The 24794-nt window shown below is 43.8% G+C and overlaps 1 protein-coding gene across 1 annotated transcript in view; it reads left to right on the top strand.

The window, feature by feature from the left end:
• BRINP3 (BMP/retinoic acid inducible neural specific 3) overlaps window positions 1–24794 on the top strand; it is a 1145169-nt gene that overhangs the window by 850004 nt on the left and 270371 nt on the right. The window contains exon 6 of the mRNA XM_078658570.1: window positions 18425–18661. Within this exon, the coding sequence (XP_078514696.1) occupies window positions 18425–18661 (237 nt within the window). The remainder of the gene's footprint in view (window positions 1–18424; window positions 18662–24794) is intronic.

The raw sequence follows: 24794 nt of genomic DNA, 5'->3' as shown, positions 1-24794 counted from the left end.
AGAACTAGTCCGATCAGCAGTCCGATGGATTACTGATTCTACCACATTTCCAGACGAAATAGTGGCACAAATGTTTCTGAAATTGCCCCCAGCCGAGCAGCGACTGGTGGGTATGTATATGATCCAGCACCTCATTACATTGTATGAGGGTCAACATTCTGATCCAGGTCCGTTACACGATGTCCTGAACGAGTTACTCCAGTATAAATGGAGAGGTTTAGGTACCGATTTAATTAGTGTCATTCTAGAACAGCGGCACAAATACAGAACGTTCTTGAACCCGCATTTTGTTCATATCTCACCCCCAGAAGGTAAACCCTTTTACATAGACAGACAGAATCCGTTACGAGAAGTACATCCAGTTAAGACAGCAGGTGGTGAAATGCAACGAGTGTTTGTTTACACCCCGATCACAAAGATGGAACTCTTAGAGATGAAAAAGTTAATTCCCTGTCATGATAAAGATCCAGCAGGGTTCCACCGAGAATTAAAAGACATGCTCCGTATGGGAGAATACACGTATCCAGACGTTATTAAAATGTTAAAAGTCTTGTTGCCCGCAGGGGTATATGAGAAACTCAAGGAAAAAGAATGGGAGGTGGGAGAGAAAAAGATCGATTGGGCAGTTCTAGAAGCCGAAGATAAGGCACGAGTACCGGGTACCGGTCTTGGAGATAAATGTAAAGAATTACCAGAATTGTTAATACAAGTTTTACCCAGATTATTGACAACTAGAAAGGAAGACTGGGATGCAATCTCAGCCTGTAAACAGAAACAAGACGAAGATATTAGTGATTATTATTCTAGATTTGAGAAATGTTTTAGCATCAACAGTGGCCTCAAGACAAGTAGTGAGTCATACCCTCATCTTTTTGTTACTAAATTAGTCGAGAATTCAAGCCCACCAATTAAAAACCGAGTTTTGAAAGTCGAAAGTACCTGGCAAGCTAATACCCCGTCCCAGATGTTACAGATGCTTCAATACCACCAGAATAGAATCAGAGAAGAACAAGAACATGAAAGGAAACGTATGAAAGATACGAAAATGAAAGTACTAGTTGCACAATCTGTTCCTCAAGACAGTCAGAAGAGGGGTCCGAATCAAGCCAGTCATCCTGCAGCTCCCGTTAAAGGGAACTGCAATTATTGTAAACAGCCAGGTCATTTTATAAACGAGTGTGCAGTTCTGAAACACAACATAGCTACCGGTAAGACTAAAGAAAGACCACGTCCGCCTAGACAAGAACAAGTTTCACAGACTCCTCAGCCACAGAATGCACAACAGACAGTTACAGCACCGCAGCCTATTGCTGCAACACAGCATGTTACACAGCAGATGTACCAGTATGCTCAGTCCGAGTATCCAGAGTATCAGCCATATTCATGAAACAGCCTAGAGAGGGAGGTAGGCTTGCCTCTCATCGAGATACCTGTAGATCAAGAGGGTCCCTATGTTCACAGTCAAGTATTAGGGAAAGACAGAAAGTTTTTGATTGATACAGGGGCAAGTAGGACCACTATAAGCCACGCCGAAGTTCCAGGGGCTCCGCTCTCAGGCTCTAGAAATGTTTCCCTTGGATTTTCAGGAAAGCCTATTGTAAATGAAATATCAAAGCCAGTTACTCTAGAAGTAGGTCCATTGTCCCGCACTACTGATCTGTTACTTACTAAGTCATGTCCAGAAAACCTATTAGGCATTAAGACACTGAAAGAGTTAGGTGCAGTTATATGCTGTTCCCCCGAGGGAATACGATTGTTCCTACGTGACTTCAAGGGTCACTATGTATTACGAGATTTTGATCCAAGATTGTCTAATGTTCCGCAGCATCTATGGGCGCAAGGTCCAACTGATGTTGGCTTTATGCAAATCACACCCCATCGTGTGACTCTCAAGCCAGGTGTAGTGTTACCACGAATCAGACAGTACAGATTGCCACCAGAGGCTGTAGCAGCCTTATCCAAAATTATTGACGAGCTCATGGCTCAAGGAGTAGTTGTAGAAACTGACTCCAATGTATGTAATTCTCCGATCATTCCAGTCATGAAACGTACTGATCCGAATGCACCTCCAGTATATCGATTAGTGATTGACCTTCGAGAGCTTAATAAATGTATTATTCCGCAGTACCCAGTTGTCCCAGATATCTCTTCCCTATTGATAGCCATTGATTCCGAAGCCTCATTTTTCACAGTCATAGACCTCAAGAACGCGTTTTTCAGTGTCCCCATTCATCCAGACAGCCAGTTTCTTTTCGGATTTTGTTTAAATGGAAGGAGCTATAAATTCACACAAGCTCCTCAAGGTTTCACAGAAAGTCCTAGTATTTACAGTCAAGCACTCAAGAGGCAACTAGACAACATTCACATGCCAACTGACACTGCCCTGCTCCAGTATGTCGATGATCTACTGATCACAGCCCGTTCTGAACGCGCTTGCGAGCGAGCATCCCTTACAGTCTTGTATTTCCTAGCCGAGATGGGGCACAAGGTGTCCCCTTCGAAGCTTCAATTCTGTGTCCAGCAAGTGGTCTACTTAGGACACTTACTGTCCAAGAGGGGTAGGCAGTTGACACCAGACCGTATCCAGTTAATAGCGAGTCTTCCTCAGCCCAAGACCCAGAAGGAGGTACGTGCTTTTATCGGCCTTACTTCTTATTGCAGACAATGGATTCCTCAGTATGCATTTCTAGCTAAACCACTGATACAGTTAACGACACAGGAGGCAGCCGTATCGACTGTCCTCCCTTGGACATCTGAACATACACTTAGTTTTAATGAGTTAAAGAAAGCTTTATGCCAAGCTCCTGTTCTAGCTACACCGAACTACAGTAAGTCTTTTACACTTTTCGTCACTGAACGCGAAGGTACAGCATTATCTGTCCTCACACAAGATCAAGCAGGACAATACAAGCCCTGTGCTTATTTTTCGAGCACATTAGATCCTGTAGCCCAGGCTCTGCCTGCGTGCCTCAAGTCAGTTGCAGCCACAGCACTAGCTATCAGACAAAGTGATTCCATAGTATTAGGACACTCCCTGACAGTACAGGTTCCACACTCCGTGGAAGTTCTTTTAAACCGAACACAAACTCAGCACTTGACAATTGCACGTTTAACAGGTTATGAATTGACACTGTTCCAGCCACACATAGAAATCAGACGCTGCAATGTTTTAAATCCTGCTACACTGTTACCATCAGTTACTTCGAATTCTGCCACGCATGACTGTGTGGAAGTAGTCAACATTATGACAAAACCAAGACAAGATCTGACAGATATTCCATTACCAGATCCCGACCTGACACTTTATGTGGATGGTTCATGTATGAGAACAAGTACAGGAGAACTAGTCGCCGCGTATGCAGTGACTACTGACACTGAAGTTATAGAGACACACCGTATTGACACCCTATCTGCTCAAGCAGCAGAGCTAGTTGCTCTGACACAAGCCTGCATACACGCCAAGAACCTGAAAGTTAATGTTTACACAGATTCACGTTATGCATTTGGAGTCGTACACGACTTCGGAGTGCTCTGGCAGGAGAGAGGTTTCATGACTTCTCATGGAACCAAGATTCAGCATGGTCTCCTTATTCAAGCTCTGTTAGATGCAATACATTTACCGACATCTATTGCTATCATGAAGTGCAAAGCACATACGAAAGTTACTGACACTATTTCCCAAGGTAATGATCTAGCAGATCGTACAGCCAAGTTTACAGCACAGACTCCAGACATTCCAGGTAAACCGACACAGACACATACTCCAGATCTGACTACATGTATGACAGTTAAAGACCCTACTCAAGACGTCATAGATATCCAGTTACATGCTACTCCCGAAGAAATCAAGAAATGGTCCGAACAAGGAGGGGTCCAGACAGATCAGGGATGGGTAACGAAGGGTAGAGCCACATGGTTTCTCCCCGACTCTATGGTTCAAGTCATTATCAATACCGCACATAGTCCAGCACATTTAGGAGAAAAAGCAATGTTAGACAGTATCCAGAATATTTGGTTCAACAAGCATTTACGAGCTGCAGCCAAGCAGAAAGTCCGTACCTGTATGATATGTTGTCAGTTCAATCCAGGTAAAAGTGTCCCGGTGGAACAAGGTGGATTCCAGCCCCCTGACCACCCTTTTGAAGTCCTCCAAATGGATTATATTCAGATGGAGCGATGTCGAGGTTTCAAGTATGTCCTTGTAGTTGTATGCGCTTTGTCCAGGTGGACAGAGGCATATCCAGTCCCAGATTACACAGCCGCGACCACTGCCAAGCAGTTGGTTCGTGAGTTCTTCCCCCGTTACGGACTCCCTAGAGTCGTATATTCTGATAACGGCCAGCCATTCTCATCTGAACTCATGAAGCATGTTTCCCTTCTGTTAGGGTACCAGTGGAAGTTCCATTGTGTACGCCATCCTGAAGCAGCCGGTCTCGTAGAGAGACATAACCAGACTTTGAAAATCCGTATTGCAAAAGTTTGTCAAGAGAAAGGTGTAGACTGGCTAATAGCTCTGCCAGTTGCCCTGTTCTATATGCGCATGGTCGCACATTCCAGATCAGGTCTGTCCCCGTACGAGGTCGTATTCGGCCGCCCCCCTAACATGTGGGGTACACCTAGACCCCGAAGTATTACCGATGTTTCAAGTAATATGCTGACAGATTACCTAGCTTCCTTGATGTCTGCCCTCAACTCTTGTCGTTCACAGGTTGCCGCCGCATTTCCAGACAATACCGAGGTGGCACCGCATGAAATCGTTCCCGGATCCATGGTCCTAGTGCGAAATTTCGATCGTTCAAGTCCGCTGGAGCCTCGCTGGAAGGAGCCCCGACAGGTCCTCCTCGCCACCCGTACAGCCGTGAAGTTGGAGGGACGCAAAGGCTGGGTGCATCTTTCGCATATTAAAAAATTTTATGGACTGAAACCTGTCTCAAAGAACATTTCCGAGAATTTTAAGGACTGCCAAAGTACTATTCTTAAGGACTGTCCCGCAAAAGACACTGATACTGCACCCTCCCTGTTAGAGAAAACTCCGCAACAGGAGTATAAATTGAAGTTAAGGTCTAGTAAAATAAGTCAGCCAGTTTGATTGTCTAAGTCCTCCCCTAGGTGAAACGGTTAGACCGGTTTCTGACATGTATAAAATAGACCCCCATAGTGAGAGAGTTAGTCAAAACTCAATCCGATGTATCGTTTTTCTAAGTTTCATATTATTTCTCAGCATTATGATTTCTTGCACCAGTTATGCATTTTATCTGTATTTCCCAGTTTCTCATGTAAATAAGTCTTCTAATGTTACAGTAGAGCACACGTTTAGTGATCTGCCTCCTCATGAACTCTCTTACCGCCTCGCTATGCGTAACAATTCTTTTATCCGCATGTTACATTATTCACACCAGACCAGCAATGCCACTAATTGTTGGGTGTGTGGTCGACTCCCCCCTTTCCAGACCCCGAAGGGAGTTCTGCCACTCTTTCCTTATCCATTTTCACATAATGGTTCGTGTGGAGCATGGTCCACGTTAATGTCATCCTCAACAGATATGTCTTTTCTTAACAGTACATGTTTCCCAGACAAGCAAGGTCTTCCCCACAGAACAGGGTTAGATCTAGAGAATGAAGTTTACAATTTAGGTAATTATTCTTCGAATTTCATGGTCCTGAATGTTCAGTCTGAGTCCACTCCAGACTTACCTGCTATTTCAGTACTACCAGTCAAAGGCGAATTATGTGTCCGAAATAATGGTTCCGTACATGTAGGCCATAGTGATTGTACTACTATTGTCAAGTATGGTGACAGTAGGAAATCTATTTTCAAAGCTTCACGTCATTCTTATTTTATTTGTGGTCAAACTGCATATGTTCGTCTGCCCCTCGATTGGGAGGGAACCTGTTACATTGCCTTCCTACTGCCACCAGTTTTCCTAGCTCCATCTGATTATCACAGAAACACACATCTAGTACACATTAGACATAGAAGGGAGTCCCCGATTGTCGATTATACTGAAACTGCTCTAGAACAGTATACAGATTTCAATAGAGGTTTCTTCTTCTTTATAGGACCTATCCAGAATAGTAAGCTAATCCGTAGGTTAACCAGAACCCTTGAAGCTGTAGTAAATGAGACTGCCTCTGCTCTAGGTAACTTAACTGAAGAGCAATCTGCTATGAGATTTGTCGTTTTACAGAATCGTCTCGTCCTTGACGTCATACTGGCCGATAGGGGCGGGGCCTGTAGAGTCATCGGATCTAGTTGCTGCATTTTCATTCCAAATAACGCGCCGTCTGTTTATTCAGCTATAACCAGACTCCATACAATTGCCCATCTGTTACACCAAGATCCAGGCACCTGGACATGGTCCGGTTGGTTCTGGAATATAATTTCCGTCTGGGGATGGAAAGTCTTGTCCTTTCTAGGTATTGCAGTAGCGATCATATTCAGCTGCTGCCTCTGTATACAATGTGGCCCTGCGATTTGCGGCATTTGTGCTACCTCTTGTATTCCTAGTCCCAAGTCCCGTTCTAAATCCCGTTCCCAGAAAATTCGAGACGAGCAAATGATACTGTATGAAATGATAGATGGTATCATGAATATTGATGTTTCCTGATGGAAACGTAGTGACAAGGAGGGAATGTGGAAAAGTAAATTCTGCCATGTTCTGTGTCCCTACGCGTCCTCCATCATATGTTATGTGTGCATGATTAAATATGCATATGTATTCCCCATGTTCGATTAAAGACGCAATTTTAGTTGTGTCCATCTCTAGTATGTCTATTTCCAGTTCTCGTGAAAGCTACGAATATCAGGCCTATGTAAAGCTACGTTGCCACGTTTCTCAGTGTGCACGTTATTTCATTATAAAGTCCCCGTTCCTAGGCCCCAAAAGGGCCCGGACACCAGATTTCAGCTTCTGTCTCCTGAGCCCTCGCTGAGGAGCGATACAGCCCCCACCTGTGTTCCTGACCCTTCACTTACTTCCTGCCTCACAGTGCCCGGCTCAGCCTGGCTCTGTCTCTGAGTCTGCCAAGTGTATGTTATGATTCCAGTTATCAGTTCAGTCCTCCTTCTCTGCATTCCTAAGCTACTGAACTGCATCAATAGTTTCCGTCATTGTCTAGCCTTTACGTCTCCATGTAAGGAAAATACTGTATTAATGGTCATTTAATATTCTTCATCACGCACTACATGTAGAATAATGCATGCTCCAGTCTTAGAGTCTGTTAGCCTTTACCCTGATAACTTTTTGATTCTATCAACATGTTCTCTAAACATCAGATACTAGATACTGCTTAGGTACATGTCGCCCTGACTCTCCAGACTTCAGTCTCTGCTCCTAGCACAGAGTTCATAGCCCCCAGCTTCTCCTAGTAACACGTCATTGCCAAGTTTGCGCGCACCACCAGGTTAGAGGTCCCGACTCCTTAGGTAGCCCCCTCCATGTTTCCGCCCCATTCATGACATATTCTGTTACGTTTGCATCACATGTCTATGTATACGCCTCTGTTACACCTACTTTCACCCTTATCTTTCGCGACTGCTATTGACCACACCCACTGCTCCGCCTATCGTATGTATTGTAATGCAACTGTTTTAGTATATATGATCGTGTATTGTTATTAAATGTTAGCGCGCGCTCATCCCAGATCCAGCCCCGGCAGCTGCCGGGCTCTGCAATCCTATTCCTATGCAGGTTGTCCTGTTCCTGTCCTTTATGCTGTATTAAACCTGCAAACTCCTACTACCTCGAATCTTGACTCTTATTTATTGAGCTATCTGTTATTCATTTATCCATTCAAAAATAGAGGTATTATTTATTTATTTACCACACTACAGTAAACAACTATGCTAGGATGGGCAATGGAGGTTGTGTCCGATGAATATAGTGGACGGTGGGATGCAGAAAGTTTGTCTGAAATGTCATGATTAGTCCCTCAGGGAAGAAGAGTTTCATTTGATGGTGTCCCTCGGTCTTTGGGACCCTCTTCCTTTTCCCTTAAGTTTATTGATGATGTTACATTCGTCCATGCTACTCGAGAGGTATCTTGCACTTGTCCTGCATTGCAAATATTGGGCTATACTGCCCCGGAAGTCACAATAATCTGTGAAACCAATAAACAGCAGTGGAAAATTTCACCAACATCATCAGCGAGACCTATGACTTCCTCCGCCACATGTCGGCAATAGTGTTGAATGGCAAAAGGACGTTCCATTCTGGAGGAATCTATAACTCTCCTTTACATATCTATTGAAATAATTTACTTTGTTTTAGCCAAGTTACCACTAGACATGCTGCTGGAAAAAAGGACAGTGGCATAGATAGAAAATGAGCCTTTTGTCAGAGCGCGACACACATTTTGATACACGTCACCATATTGTCTTACCATTAGCAACGTGTAAAATTACTGGGATTGTATAAAGGCAAAGTTGCTGCATTCAGCTACAGAGTTAGTTTCCTGTTTTCCTTCCACAGTTTGAAAGTTTCCAGAAGGGGGTCATCACAGGGTGAATCTTTGCTTAAACTGCAGGGCACTCTGATAGACATTGCCGCTTTCCAAAGAGGCTGTTGAAGGAAACTGGTTCCAAAATGTTATATTCACTATTCAGCTCTCTTTAACTGGTGCCTTTCTTGTTGGCATAAGTAAGAGTTTGATAAGCTCATGAAGATCATGTAAAATACCTTATCGTGATTTGTTGTCCTGATAATGGCTCAGCTGAAGGTTCTATTGGAAACACAACCCATTATGAGCTATGAGCAGCCGCTGGTACTGTGAAGTGGTGGGGCGGTGCAACACAAAAACAAACATTTGCAATGCAATCGGTCTCGCCTTTGGGATGTTATATGTATTTAGCTATGCATCACATTAGCCTGGGTGCTGAAACATCTACTGTTCTTTAACATGGAGAGAAAGTAAGCACCAAACTACGTTACACGGCAGGTATGGGAACACATGAGAGGAATATTGCCTTTCAGCGGGAAATTGTATAGTCCAAAACTCTGTTTTTAATATAAAAGCAGGGCCTTAGTTGGTCATATCACTGAAAATACAAGATTTGAAAAAAATAATATTGTCCACGGTCGCTTGTGGAAGACAAATTCTATGGAATGGAATCCAGAAAATGATAAAGATGTTCTGGTATTTTATTGACCAGCAGGTCATTTTCTATCAAGAAAGTTAAATAGAGACAGTTGCCAGAAAAATTCAAAAAAGAAAGTCCCTCAGCAGAAAGCAATTCTGGTATATTACTGAACTCTGCTGGTCGTTTTCTATCATAACAGTTAAACAGAGGCAGTTGAACAGAGAAAAAAGTCCCTAAGCGGAAACAGACAAGTCCTAGGGCTGATCTCCAGAGCCCACAAAGTACATACACATATAAGTATATACTCAAGTATATACTAAAGTATATACAAGAGGTTGCAAATGCTCGACCTAAAAAGACAAATAAAAAATAAATAAAACTGCACTCGCCTGCTCCGGCGGCCGTTGCCTTCCTGCCGATCCTCGCGCCCATGTCAGGAAACTGGTGCACACTGTGCAGGCTCCCAGCTCTCAGTCCCAGCTCTGATCACATGCTGGGAATGCTATTCCCATCATGTGAGCAATGCTGGTATTGGTCTGAGCACCTCGGTTCGGCGCTCAGACATAGATTGGGAGCCTGTGTTGGTTTCTCCACCCAGCTGTAGAACACAGCTGGGTGGAGAAAAGCTAAGTGCGCATGACTGTTTGACTTGCCCTCTGGGGCCGGCCAAACCATCATCCGCATTTAGCAGTGTCCACCACTCTCCCCTCCTACCTGGTGCTGCAGCTGCAGCTGCAGCGTCACTGTGGCTGTCCTTGCCCCTCCCTCGGCTCGGCTGGTATGATGCAAAATAAAATTATGAAAATAATGTTTTATTGTAATTTTATTTGTCCTTGCCTCTGCAACGCTCCTGCACCATAACAGAAGAGCCGACACTGTTACGAGCTGAGCTTTCATATGGCTTCTGCCTGCCTCCCTCCCTCTCTTTACCCAAGATGTGGTGTTATGGACAGACATCTTGACTGACTGTGTAACTGGGGAATCAGGTTTGAGTTTCGGCGTCAGCTCAACATCCTGTGATTATGGGCAAATCACTTAATCTCCACATGCCTATAAACAATGAACATAACTGGTGCTCATGTAAAGTGCTCCAAGTTCGTACTACAGAAAAATGCAGAAAAATTCACAGAGGTTTAAACAAAGCCTTAATATACAGAAAGACAAATAGATATCAATTTACTGGCTGATTTGTAGAATGTGAAACCAGAATACCTGGATAAATCGCAGCTCCCCTGCAATCTTAGCAAACATTTTATTTCACCAAATGTCCTTTTTCTTGATCATTGCGTATGAAAGCATTTTCAAATATGTGAGTTCAGAATACCAGTTATACAAAAACCAATTGTGCTTGATTTAATAGACTATAATGTTGCTCTATAATAATCTGTGCCAAGTAGACATCTAACATGACAACTGTCTTACCTTCTTAATACGCTAATGGTTCATGTTTAAAAACTATCAATTTTAATAGGTACTTCTCAGTGCAGTGCTGTAATGTGACATATTAATGTCAAAGCTTCCAAATGTTGAATAAATGTTGAATTTTGAGGACACTTTTTCATATTTTACATGACGTTTGTTGTATGATTTACATAGCAAACATTTTCAGAGCTCGGCTTGTGCATAGGCCCTAGGATCTGAGCCAGATCCTTGGCTCAGCTCTAGCTCGGCTCTACCTGTTAATTTGTTGGCTCACCCTTCTCTAAACATCGAAAACATGCCATATTTCTCAATATGAGCCATAAAAGCAACAATTATGAGCCGCACTATAAAACGAATATATTTCAAGCAAAGGTATTTAAAACACTGGGGCACTTTGAATAATCTGCTGCAGGCGGATACTCATCAATTATAAAATACATTAAAGATCCAATATAATTCTGTCTCCAATACATCATCATATATTGTAGTTTTATAGGGATGAAAAGTAATTCTCTAAGGTACAAATTTATAGAAACATAAATAATTAGTGAGAAACGAAATCGCTTTATTATGCGATGCGCTGTCCTCCACATTAGTTACTACCTCATACATACCATGACAAGAGTTCCTGACAGCTGTAACCTGGCCACCCATTTTAGGAGAAATGCAATTGTCCCTGGGTTATTCAATTCACTGCACGCTCTGACTGTATGTTTGATCTGTTCAGTTGTGCTCCTGAATAATCTGCAGACTCCTGCCTCTCTACTTATGCCCAACCAGGCTTCAGTGAAAACCAAAGCGCTGGGCTCCGCCCTGGAGATACAATGATGCAAATCTGAGTATGCGCTGAGAGCATTGTGCTAGTCAGACCTTACTGATAATCCAAGTCTGATTGCTTCAAGAGTAATTTGTTTGTGCAGCAACAACGCTTTCCTTTAAATTCAGGCTTCTGGCTTGTCCTGACCATCTTAGCATCCGGGCAACCAGATGTCCTTACCATATACAGAGAGCACTTCATAGCCACATGGGGGTATAAGAATGCCAGGGCAGAAAGTTATCTATAAACACTCTTGTTTCTGGCTAAACTTAGACACCAGGGCACTGAGTGAGCACTTCTTACTGTCAAACATCCCCCACTTAAGTTTGACTCAGATTTAAGACCCACGTATTTATACATGTTTATGATTTTTGATGTGTCATATGGCATCAAATGTTTGTAGCCATTGAATGAGAACCTTTCTTCCTCATGTATTTAGTTTCAGATGATTTCCCTTGGGTACAAGCCTAAGAAATTCGCCTCTTTGGTAACCCCTGTGGTGTCCATATCATCTTCATAGAAGAAGGAATCACTGTGGCCACCAATAACTTTCTGGTGTGGGGGAGATGAGAAACCGATGCTAGGGCTCTTATTGAAATCCAAATGACATCTTGTGCAGTTGTACTCCATTTTTCTTCACTCAAATTCTACCAGGTAGTTTGTACGGGAAACAGCACATTCTGAGTTCTGCTGCTGAGAACGGTGGAAAACTTTCAGTCTCACCCTGTTGTCCCCATTACAAGTTGTGGAGCTTGGAATGGTGTGTTCATACTGCACCGCTTAAATACCACTCCATAGGGTACTGGTATTTAATAGCTCCAGTACTACTTTCAAAATACCAGGCAAGTCATAACAAGGGGTATTTTATTGAGAATTGTCCAGAGGTACATTTCACCTACATCCTTTGAGCATATATAACAAGCCCACATTTTAGAGTTTTGGTACAGCCTACACTTTGCAAACCGTAGGCTCACCGAAGAGCACAATATGGACCGTTCTACACTTTTATCAGGAAGGTCTCTCAGCAAGCGGAACTGGGAGATAGCCAAAGTGCACTTCGAATTTTCTGGTGTGAACTTGGTTCGCAGGCCCTCCTCCGGGGTTGGTATTGCTGGGGTATCTATTCTATGGTAAGGAATCTATAATTGTCTGTCTTTCAGCTGAACAAGTTACTTTGGTAACAATGTATCTGTAAGAGTCCTAGTTTAGTTATTGATTCCTTACCACCCCATCCATCCTCCCCGCTCTGCGAACTGACTTTTAGGGATACGGATTCCCTTACAGGGCCCTAGTTGTGGTGCACCAGTGATCAGTGGCTTTCATTACTCTGCGCTTCTGGCGTGGAAAGTAGTGTCAGAACTGCCGTCAGTGCGCAGAGGCGTCATCTAAGTAGGCACCACAAAGTCATCCCTACACCCAATTTGGGTCAAGTTTGCGCTATATAAAACTCTGTAAAATAAAAAATGAAAAAATAAAACATTTCTGTTCTCCCTCTTTCACACAATGCTGCATTGCAAGTTGCCTTTCTACATTGCATTGCACGGAAGAAAAGTAAATCTGCCACTGAATTTGCATTTCAGTGTAGGCAATCACAAATCCTAGTGCTCCTGACTTACCACACCCCAGTGTGAGCTTTCAATATTTATCATTAGCGTGTCCATCTCCTAGCACCAGTGCAGGAAAGTGTGAGAGTCAACTCCAGCTCAGTGGCGTAACAAAACTTGAGGAGGCCCCCCTGCAAAGTTCATGCTGGGGGCCCCAACGATCTAGACCCAGTCCGGAGCTCTCAGGTCATGGACCTGCCAGGGCCTGGAGCTCGGGCCACGCAGCCCCCCACACCTCGTGGGCTTTTGTTACGCCACTGTGCACAACTCATCATCAGTTATTCTTCTTTGTAAGGAGGACTTTTTACCGTTTTCAGTATATGCAGAGGTCACACTCAGCACTATTGACAAATAGTTGCATACAAATGTACGAAGCTAAGCTTAGCTGCCTGTGTAGTGTGCGACACCTTCAGTAAGTTTTGTCTTTTTTAGCGAGTGTAAGTGCTGAACCTACACCTGTATTGGGAACAGTGAGACTTCATATCCCAGAATTCTAAGTGGTGTTACTTATGAAGGTGTTGAAGAAGATATGGAAAACCTAGCCACTTTATCTATTTAGCAAGAGTTAGCCACTTGGACTAGCGACCTTGTGCTGATAACGGAAAGAGAGAAAAAGGGCAAACAATGATGGCAAAATAATAATTCATAATAGAACATAGAGCCAGAGTATAGGTTTCACTGGTGGGCTGCATCCTCAGATTCTGATCAGAGGAGAAGGATGTCTCACTCCCTTTGAAAAATGTACTGCATTCTAAGAGAAGAAAAGTCAAGGATACAAATGTCTACATTGAGTGAAAAGGCATCCTCGAAAATATCTCAGTATCCAAGTTAGTCATGTACATTGGCCTCGATTAGAGTATCTGTTTTAAATTAACCCTACAAAATGTACATATTCTATACTAGCTACAATATACTAGATCTGAACCAGAGTATATTCAAATGAGCCAAAGTAGGGAATTGTTATCTTGTGTGTCATTTCTTTAGTTATTTTGTGTCTCATATTGTGCAGGTTCCAGTGCACAAATTAAACACAACTTGAGTCCACTTTTCATTACAATGAGTATTGTGGGCTGTCACAAGTCTATCGCTCTACACTGCAAAGCCAATAAAAGTCAGGTCTGAGCAATATTCCATCAAGGTGTCCAATATAGGACCAGATGGGCTTGAGACATGTCACACTGCCAGGCTTTATCACATAAAATAAATGTACATATGATTAATTTAGATGGAAATCATTCACAAAGTCATTGTTCAGCCAGATAATATGGCACACACCCACTCTTCTGGACCCAGGGTGGACTGGTTTTATGGCCAAAACTATGTGTATTGTCTCAGTTCATCAGGCATAAACATATCATATGTATTAGTACATTTAATACCGTTGCATTATTTATATGAAGCAGGAACGCTACATCAAGGATCAAACACACTTTATGACAGAATCAGAGTGCCAAAAAATACTCTCATGTCCCACCACAGTTAACACTCAATGAGGCTTCATTACACACAAAATTGCTTCTCCCAGTTTGATGTTACCCTTGGTTTCTTAACAGTCTCTCTCAACACAGTCTAGGAAAAAAATAGATCGGACTCGGTTAGACAGGGCCCTACATAGCTGTGTGCCATGGGAGGTGTTTGATGTTTTTTGTTTTTTTAGCAAACAGCTGCGTCATTTCATTCTGGGGCCAGTAGTTTCTTGTTTTAATGTTCCAAGTAAGTAGTTAAAACCTCGGCCCGCAAAGTGCTGTTGGTTAAAAAGAGCAACTTGACATTGGGCTACTGGGCAGCTATGGAGCTGTAATTATACACCTCTGTGGTGGTCCGAACATGGGTCATCCCTTTTATTGTAAGCTGAATGAAGGTGAGTTCCTCCCTCATTTGAGGTACCCAAAGAGAGAGACGTTTGAAAGCTTCAGACCACTGCTTGCAAACAAATCACTAACATCTTTCATTAAAACATACTCCCCTGCTCACTTTTACAAAAGTAATGCACATGTGAACCGTAGCAGAAAGTGAGCACTGAGCAGGAAGCGTGTTCCCCTTATATTGTGGGGGTACCTCATGGTGCACATGTGCGGTGGCACGCTAGTAGAGAGGCCTGCATGATCGGGGATCTGACTCCACCTGCCGCGCTCCCTGGAAGAGAGCAGTTTCTTCTTGAGAAAGGTGAAGAAAGGTGAAGAAGGAGGCCGTAGTACCCCGGTCCCGCGTCATGAGAGGTGCAGCACCGAGGTGTGAATGTCGCTACGGTCGTGACCCACTAGCAGTAACGCATGTGGCCACCCACCTTCAATTATGAAGCCAGTATCACTGACTGGCCAAAGCACTTTGCAGTGGTCGGCTTCGGCCCTCCCTCCCTTAGAGAGATGGGTTTGCAGGAAGGAGAGCCCGACTCGAAGGGAGAAGAGACACCGGATACAGGGCTCTCATAGCAGGTCTATGCGCATCGCAGCTGCTGCGCCACGGAGAAGTGCGTCAAAGGAGACAAATTACAACCACTTACAGTCACCCGCAGCTTCGATGGCAGGCATAGGCGGGCAGCAGAAGGCCATGGCTAGCAATATTATGGCCTCTCAGTCTTAGTGTTCCGCATGCACCGGAAGCATCACATGCTTACAGTGCGCATGACCATTCCATACCAGCCCTACCCCACGTTAGCTGAAGACCACTTAGATGTGCACGGCGCACCACGCACCTTTTATTTAATATATTATAATGGGAGTAGAGACTAGAACATAACTAAAACTATGACACAGTGGACCCTGCTGTCTGTCAATTACTTCACTGTGCGCTTAGGGGGCCCCTGGAGCTCCGGGGCCCCCCCACAATGCGTGGGTTGCGGGGGCCTATGTTACACCCCTGCTCCAGCTCACAAGGCAGCCCGGAGTAAAGGATGCAAAGGGATAGGAGGGCTAAAGTCTGCGATTCTTATAGAAAGACCACCAACCATCTGAACTTAACACAACAACCCATTCAGCTATTTATGCACAATACCATTCAATTTTTATGAGCAAAATACGTTGTTGGGAGTGGACCGTTGCAAAATAAGATATCTGTTTTTATGAAATATGGCACATTGGCACATGTAACACTGTTTCTCGGCCAGTGGCTATGTAATGGGAGATATGAGCTACAGTGTTGACAAGAGGTAGGTGAGTTCTGGAGACCACCTCCCAACAGCCCTATGTCTCTTAGACACAGGAAACCCGATCCATGATGGGAGCAGATGGCAGTAGAAAAAAATAAATGCATCAGTTATCATGAGAAAAGAAGAGGCTATGCAGGCCAAGAGTAAATGTACAATCCTCCATTGTTTCACCCATCCACCCTTTCAGCCATCCTTTGATTCACTGACTCATCCTTTCACCCATCCACCTTTTACGCAACCTTTCGCCCACCCATGCAACCATTCAATCATCATTTTATCAACCATACATCCTTCCACTTGTGGATCCTTTCATGCATCCTTTGTCCAACCAACGCATGTTTCGCCCGTCCAACCCTTCACCCATTCTTGACTCACGCATCCTTTCACCCATCCACCCTTTCACTTATACTTTCTTCTAACCTTCCAACTGTCTTTCCCTTTCCTATCACCAAATTTGTATTTAGCATTAAATATGAGGTCGTAATCTGCTGATTTACAGACAGAAATGCCCATAAAGAACTCTACTCCCTCTGTAGCTGCTACAGCAGGGGTTCCCTGACACCCTGAAAACCAGCCCTTTGGGAATGTGGAGCAGATTCATGTTTCATTCAACAGAATAGTGCCAAATTGTGTCCCTTTGTAAACAATAATTAACTGCCGTCATGTTCTGCAAAATTATTTCCCAATTTCTAGGCCCTTGCAAAAGCGCCAACCAGTTTATACCCCTACCTAACCAGTGGATATTCAGCCAATGCAGTTGCCTTCGATAGCCAAAGACCTCTCTAGCTCCCTGATGATGTCACAGTGCACCACTTGTCAGGGCTGATGAAGAGTTGGTTGTCTATCATGAAGGTCTCTCAGCAAATGGAACCGCTACAGTGGTCAAACCCCAGAGATGCTCATTTGACTCATTACATTGGTCACTCGGAACCTGCAGCAAAGCATTTTCAGAATGCACGTCGGTGTCAGTAAGGAACTAAGGTGCATATTATCAAGAACTGCGTTAAAATTATCCCCGTTTTAGCTGCAGAAAACTGTCGCTAAAGCGGCGATAATGGGTTTGATAATATGCCCTGGAGAATTTCAATAGAAGCCCATGTTAACACCAGAACATGGACTTCTATTGGAATTCTCAAGGGCATATTATCAAGCCCATTATCGCCGCTTTAGCTGCAGTTTTCTGCCGCTAAAGCGGCGATAATTTTTAACGCCATTCTTGATAATATACCCCCTAAGATGTGACCAAATGGAGAGTGGCCAAGAGGTTTCAGATCTAATCAGGCTCTTACACACTCTAACAGAGACTGGGCCTTCAACAGGGCTGTAATCATGTTCCTGAGTGTTGTGATATTTAGCTGGGGAAATAGGTGATGCCTAGAAACATACAGCGGTCAAAAACATGCAGCCTTAAAAAGAACAACACAACACATCAACAAAGCACAGCTCAGCCCATTTGTGTGAGTACTTCGGTACCCTATAAAGAAGTGAAAAAATGTTAAGAATGAGTTAGTCTAATCTGCAATGTGTGACACTTCACAGGGCAGAAGTACCTCTCGTATAAGGGTTGCCACTATTTCTATGGAGGTCTTTCATGGAGTCACATATGCCAGAACAGTCACTGTGTATAGGGCAGCCGATTTTCTGCCATGGCTGGCAGATTTAATCTGGAACTTGGCAAATTTAAAGGAGGTGTCTGATAGGTCTCCTCCGGTGGTAAAAAACCACAACCTGGCTAGCGCCTAATCATGCAGTTATACCACCAGGCTTGTAGATCAGGAATACAAAGATTAATGATTGATTGTTTTCACCACCAAATCAGGTGCTTAGTTTTTTTTGTTACCTTAACTTGCTTTTAAAAGAAATTGTTCTTATCTGCTTTTAAGAAATCAGCAGATTTGCAAAACGAAACAGAGAAAGGCAGTAAATACTTTTTTTCCTATTCCTATCTATGTTTCCATCCAGCCGCTGCCCCTCACAATTGTTTTTGCTCGGCTAATGCATCCGAAATTGACATTAACTGCTTGTAGCAGGATTGCATGTATAATGGCGGCTCCCCTGCAGCACAGACATATTTATTCCACAATTTTAAGCCTTAACAACGCGAAATTGATGTAATCCCCTCCCTGCCAGAGGGCAACAACTCGAGTAAATTCTTCATCTTAAGAACATTACTGGTTCCTAGTGGTTCAATTTTGTACCAAGCTGGGGATATGAGGATTCGAACTGCGCGTTCTGTGGCGGGCAGTATATGTCAATCCTCTACTAACTGGCTGAAGCAATTACATGCAACCCTGTAATAAGATTTACACTTTGTGCCATGGGAGTAATCTTTTTTTCTCTCTTTCTCCGCACAGGTCTGCAAGTTATTCTGCCGGAGTACCTGCAGGAGCGCTTCGTGCAGGCGGCTCTCAGCTACATTGCCTGCAACTCGGAGGGAGAGTTCATATGCAAGGAGAATGACTGCTGGTGCCACTGTGGCCCCAAGTTCCCAGAATGCAACTGTCCCCACATAGACATCCAAGCCATGGAAGAGAACTTGCTTCGGATCAGTGAGACCTGGAATATTTACAACAAGGAGTTTGAGGACTCGGGTATGATATATTTATTTCTTCATTTATATATTTATTTATTTATTATTTTATTTATTTATTTCTCACACTCTGTCCACTCGTTATGCTTCTGTTTCAAAAGTCCGGGCATGTAACCCGATGTATCACCTGGTTTATAAATAATAATAAATAGTTCCTACTTGTAAAGCGTGAACACATCACCCCTTAAGGGTTTCAAGGCTTGGGGCTGTCAGGGAGATTAAGGGCCAGATGTAAGTAATTCCGATTTACCTACTCTTAAATACCGAATCATACCGATTCGGTATTTAAGAGTAGGTAAATTGGAAGTAGGCAGATGTAGGTAATTTTTCTTTTTCAATTACCGATCCTGTAAGATTCGGTATTTACCGATTCGGTAAATACCGAATCGGTATTTCCCATTGATTCCTATGGGCCTTGAAGCCCATAGGAATCAATGGGAAATACCGATTCGGTAAATACCGAATCCTGGCAGGGGAAACGGGGTGTCACTTTGACACCCTGTAGCACCCCAATTGCAGGCTTGTGTGCCATGTGGCACACATACATGCCCTAAGGGCATGTGTGTGTGTCACATGGCATAGGTGTACATGCACAGATGTGCATGTACACTGGAATTCGGTATTTTACCACCCAATAGGATTGGGTGGTAAATACCGACTCCTAAAGGGCCTGTGGCACTCTTTGAAGTGCCAGCTACATCCGGATTTACCGAATCGGTATATATACCGATTCGGTATTTTACCGAATCGGTAAATTTACCGATTCGGTAAATTTACTTATTCGGTAAAATTCGGCCCCCTACATCTCAAATACCAATTACCGGTCGGTAACGGCCGAAATCGGCCGTTACCGACCGGTAATTGGCGACCTACATCTGGCCCTAAGTGAGCTATTGCCACTGTCACATGATACTGAGCTGCCATTGGCGATCGAACCGTGAACCTCATGCTACAGCATCAGACACTCCGCCTGCTGTGCCACACCTTTCCTCTGGCACCTGAATTTATCTCTTTGGTCCCAATATTGAAGCAACAATATAACTGGTTTTGCCTCACTTAGTGAAGTGAGTGACATTTATGTCTATAACATGACCAAAGTGCTGTGCGGAGATTTGCAAACTGTTAAAAAACTCCTCTGCGAAACGTGGAGTTGCACGAGTGATGGAGTCTGGTATGTGGCTCTGTTTGTGCTGATTTTTAGCACCAGGATTTTCTCTCGCACTGTAAACCCAGCACAAACGTCATCACGTGGAGCACCAGAGCGCACTGCTTCTTTCTGTGGCTTGAGTAGATCCTCTACTCGAGCTGCTGCTTCCTCGACGCAAGCAGCAGCTTTCTCGATGCGAGCGGTAGTTACGTTCTGCTACTACCAGGGGTGTAACACAGGCCCCCGCAGCCCACGTGGTGCGGGGGAGCCCCTAGCTCCAAGGGGCCTCCTCGGCACTGAACTCTGGCCGAGAGAGCCCCTGATTGAGCCTGGAAGGGGCCCCCCTAAGTACCGTGCAGGGACGCCCCCTCACTTTTCGTTACGCCAGTGGCTACTACCCATGTTCAGAAATCTCACTGGGGGGTGGTCTAGCGCATGTTTTCTCATGCTCCTTTTCGCCAACTTAACATTGGCGAGCCCTGCATGAGGAAAAAACTCTGCTCCATGTCTCTTCACTGAGTTTTTGGAGCTCCGCGTGGGGCAAAGAATTGCCAAAAACTCAGGTAATTCTCGTGGTGGAGTGGAATTCTTTGCCCACCCCTAGTTGAAAGACAAAATACGCCAGTTAATTAACTACAGAACTGTGTGCCTGGGGTATTTTCTAGCTCCAGTCTTTTAAAGGTTTTCTGGGGTGAGGCTGCGTGAGAAGGATGTGCTTTTTCGGTGGCAACCCTTTGACAACCATACGACTTTGGTGATATTATATTTTGTTTTGTGATAATGTGCTGTGGAAATTTGGAATGATTCACATTTTCTGAGTGAAGGTTGTATCAGTAAAGGATGTTCTTCTACAGCAGCGATGCTTTGACAGCTTAATGTTTTTATGCGCTTTGTTTAGCACCAGGGCACTTGTACACTTGTCATTCAGATTTGAGTTAAATACTACAATTCACTACCAGCTCATGTACAACTAGCCTTCCTTCCTTTGGGCAAACTGTAGTTTTTGTTTGCTTGGAAATAATTGGATCAACTGCGTATAACCGTTGGTGCTGTGGTAGATGGTTTAGGTGCTTTTAAGATATATTCTTGTATTTGTTACCTTTCTGAGGGCTTTTCTGCCACCAGTTTCTGGAATCCATTTGCGTGTCACTCCTACTTGTATCCAAATACATAGTGCAGTAATGGGCAGCAGGCCTTTACACAATGGGAGGACAACATATACAGATTTTTAAATGTAAGGATACTGTCTAGTGCTGTGTATTTATGCCAAATTTGCAATATTCTAAACATAATAAAGGGTGGTGACTTGAGATTAACCTATGTACCCTTTCAAAACCATGAATAGCGCCTACAGCTATATATTTCAGTGCAATGAGTGATGTCACAGAGGAACACTTATCAAAGTTGATGACAAAAGCAGTACCATGCAACCTTTTAAAGGCACAGATTTTGACTATTACATTTGGAGCTAAACGATATGAGAATTCTGAGCAGGGATTCCCAGCTCAGCCACACATATGTTACTGGAGTCTCTTAAATATGGACGGTTTTCAATCAGGCAAGTCCTATTCTGGTCACGTCTAAATTCATAGCTAGCATGGCACCTAGTATGTTCGAGAGTGATACAACCCCTGTCATGATTCTAATCACCTCACCCTACCACAGAATTAGCATTTTTGTTTTCTAGTCAAGAGCAAATTCTCGGTCATTTATAGGTGCCAATGTATCCCCTCTCACCCTGCTTAAAGTTTCCTTCAATATTTATTTAGTTTTATTTGTAAATGGCATTACTAGGTGAGGAAATACAAGCCCTTTATAAAGAAGCAAGCAATATTATGACACAGGAGACTTACACAGATTTTATTAGTCTGTACAGGATAGTCACATGGCATAACTTTGGCAGAAGGTTAATTTTGTCATTCTTAGTACAGATGTTCTGCTACTTCCGTGTGTGGCCCACGTATCATATGCTAAGACTTACTATTTGAGTTTTTGACTTGACTTGCGTGTTTACTTTGTCTGTGAAAAGATTTTCTGTTAACTTCCACAAGTTTCCCAATTAATCCTGCTACCTTTTAATATGCTATTGTGCCCTTTCTTGTTCTAAAATGATCTCTTCCTATGCCAACACAACATGTACCCTAGAAGGTGGCCTAAAATGAACTGCCAACACAATACCGCCAATATCCAAAACACTATTTAACACTTTCATCCCAAATATCCACAAGTGCTTGTGCCAATTCAGACACAGGATAGAGGAAGACCATTAGATGGGCTTTAAAGGGGATCTTTCATGAATCCTATGTCCAGGTGAAACTTGTTTTATAATTTGCCTGATAGGACATCAACAGTATTGGCATCAACAAATGTCAAATTGGCTTCAGCAGAACCCCATGGATAAGTTGAGTTTCTTAAAACATTATAGTTAGAAAAGACAATTATTTCTTAGTCCTAAACACAATGTCAAGCTCTGCCTTCCTGCATCCTCCCCTTGAAATTTTATCAGAGTACATTGAACACAACAGGGAAGCCAATAGCATGGTGGCCATTTTCCACTCTTCATTCAGCAGTAATCGCTACCTTGTTAGAAATGGGGGTATCTAGTTGGCAATGGTTCGCACCTTTGTCTAAGTAGGGACCCTTCCTTCTAGTCAGGATAACAGAGTTACACTCCTAAAATAAACCCTGCTCACCCCCTTGGTATCTTTGCATGAGCAGTCAGGCTTATCTCAGAGGCCATTTGTAAAGCATTTGCACATAACCAATAGTAATACAGTGAAAACACTACAGAAGCACACCACACCAATTTAGAAAAATATCCAATATTTGTATATATCCTAAACAAGACCAAAACGATAAGAATCCAACATACAGTACTTAAAAATATATACTTTGCAAGATATCCCTAAAGCTGCAGAAGTCTAACAGTTCCACCTGACCGCGTCTGTATAGGCCAGCTAAAGCTTGGACAGACTCGTGAAAAATACCTTTCTTGCTGCGGCTGGCCCATTAGTGTGGGCTGGTCTGGGCAATCAGCGCGGTGCAAAGTGGAAGCGGTGCAGGATGCGGTGCCCTCACGATGCGTTGCAGGCACCGGCTCAGGGATGATCGTCCAGACAGCATCGCTGAGACCAAGGCTTACGATGCAAGGCGAGGCGGTGCTCGATGCGGTGCTGGCAGCTTGCAGTGCAAGCAACAGATCCGGTTAGTGGGAGCTGGCGTTGGCCAGCCCAGACTGCTGTGTGGGATGAGGCAGTGCATAGTGAAACTTACAAGCGGTGCCCCCAAGCACGATGCGGTCATAGGTGTTGAAGTCAGCAGGCAGTGACGGCATTGATGAGACCAGGGTGGCAAAGTGAAGGGAGGTGGTGCGGCGTGCAGTGCCTACAGGTCACATACAAGCAGCGGCTCGGTGGTGGCGGCTGCAGTCTTTGTCATTGGGGAGACCATGATTGCAGTGCGAGATGTGGTGGTACCTTCTGCTGTACCTTCAGGGCATGGAGCTAGCGACCGAGTGGGTAATGGAGCTGGTTGCTTTTCCCTTTTCTGTGGGAACTGAAACAGCGGTTTCAGAAGTGATACCCAGAAGTTGGTGAAGTATCTGCAGTCCCTGAGACTTCAGAACAGGAGGCAAGCTCTGCTTCAAGCCCTTGGAGATACTCAGCGCAAGTAAAGAAAGTTCAGTCCAGTCCTTTAACTGCCCAAGGCAGAAGCAGCAACTGCAGGCTAACCCAACACAGCAATGCAAGGAAAAGGGGCAGTACTCCTCTTTGAAGCTCTTCTAGCTCTCCTACTTGACAGGTTCCTTGAATCCAGCAAGTTCTAAAGTTCTGGGTTCTGGTACCAAATATTTATACTCAAATTGTCTTTGTTTTCTCAGGCAGAGGGTGTCTGTGCTTAGTCCAAACCAACTTGGTCCTCTCTGGCCCAGCTTCCCAGCAGGAGATGGAGACAGCATTGTCTAAAGCAGACCAAACCTATACATGTGCAAGGAACTATCCTCCCGCAACTGTAAATGGAGCCCAGGTCTAGTCAGCCTAGCCCTGACTCATCCAGGAAAGGCAGGACACACCTTGATCCGCCCAGTGGCTGTCCGAAGAGAATGTACATCCCCTGCTCCTGTCACTCCAAAGTCAGCCAGTCAATCCACAAACCCAGCAGAGGTACACAGAATGGCTAAGCAAGAAAATACCTCCATCCTAAAAGTGCTATTTTCATACACTGAACATAAAAATCATCTTCACTAAAAGATGCATTTTTGCATTCTGAGTCCAGGCATGCTAAACTCCATTTCCCCATCTTGTCCCAATGGAAGTTATGCTTATAAGATGTTATTAGTAAAACTTCCATTCTACCCTATAGCATCTGTCAGGTCATTTCATTTTTCAATATGGAAAGGATATCTTCCATAGTGAAAAATTAAAAGCACTGTAATTCACTACCAGGTAAGGTAAATTTTATTATAAAACCAGTGCAAAATGTTTTACAAAAAAAGGATTTAAAATGTCATAAAAGTTTGTAATTCACTACCAGGAAATGTCACACACATCAGTACCTGTTCTACCTTTAACATACACAGCACCCTGCCCACAGGGGTACCGTAGGCCTATCTTAGGGGTGACTTATATGTAAGAAAAGGGAAGATTATGGCCTGGCAAGTGAGTAAACTGGCCAGATCGGCATGGCAGTTACAAACTGCACGCAGGCCCTGCAGTGACAGGCCTGAGTTACCTTTTCAGGGCTACTCATGTGGGTGGCGCAATCAATGCAGCAGGCCCAGTAGTAGCATTTGATTTATAGGCCCTGGCACATTCTGTGCACTTTACTGGGGGCTTACCAGTAAATCAAACATGTGAATCATGGAAACACCAATCCATAATAACAATTTACAACAGGAGCACTTGCACTTTAACACTGGACAACAGCAAGCAAAAACAGAGTCAAAACCTGGAGGTCAGATACACGCCAAAAGATGCCAGGTCTAACA

The sequence above is a fragment of the Lissotriton helveticus genome, chromosome 1_1 (genome assembly GCF_964261635.1).
Source record: "Lissotriton helveticus chromosome 1_1, aLisHel1.1, whole genome shotgun sequence".
NCBI classification, from domain to species: Eukaryota; Metazoa; Chordata; class Amphibia; order Caudata; family Salamandridae; genus Lissotriton; species Lissotriton helveticus.
Note: the sequence above shows the minus strand (reverse complement) of the source record. Positions and strands in the feature narration are given on the sequence as shown.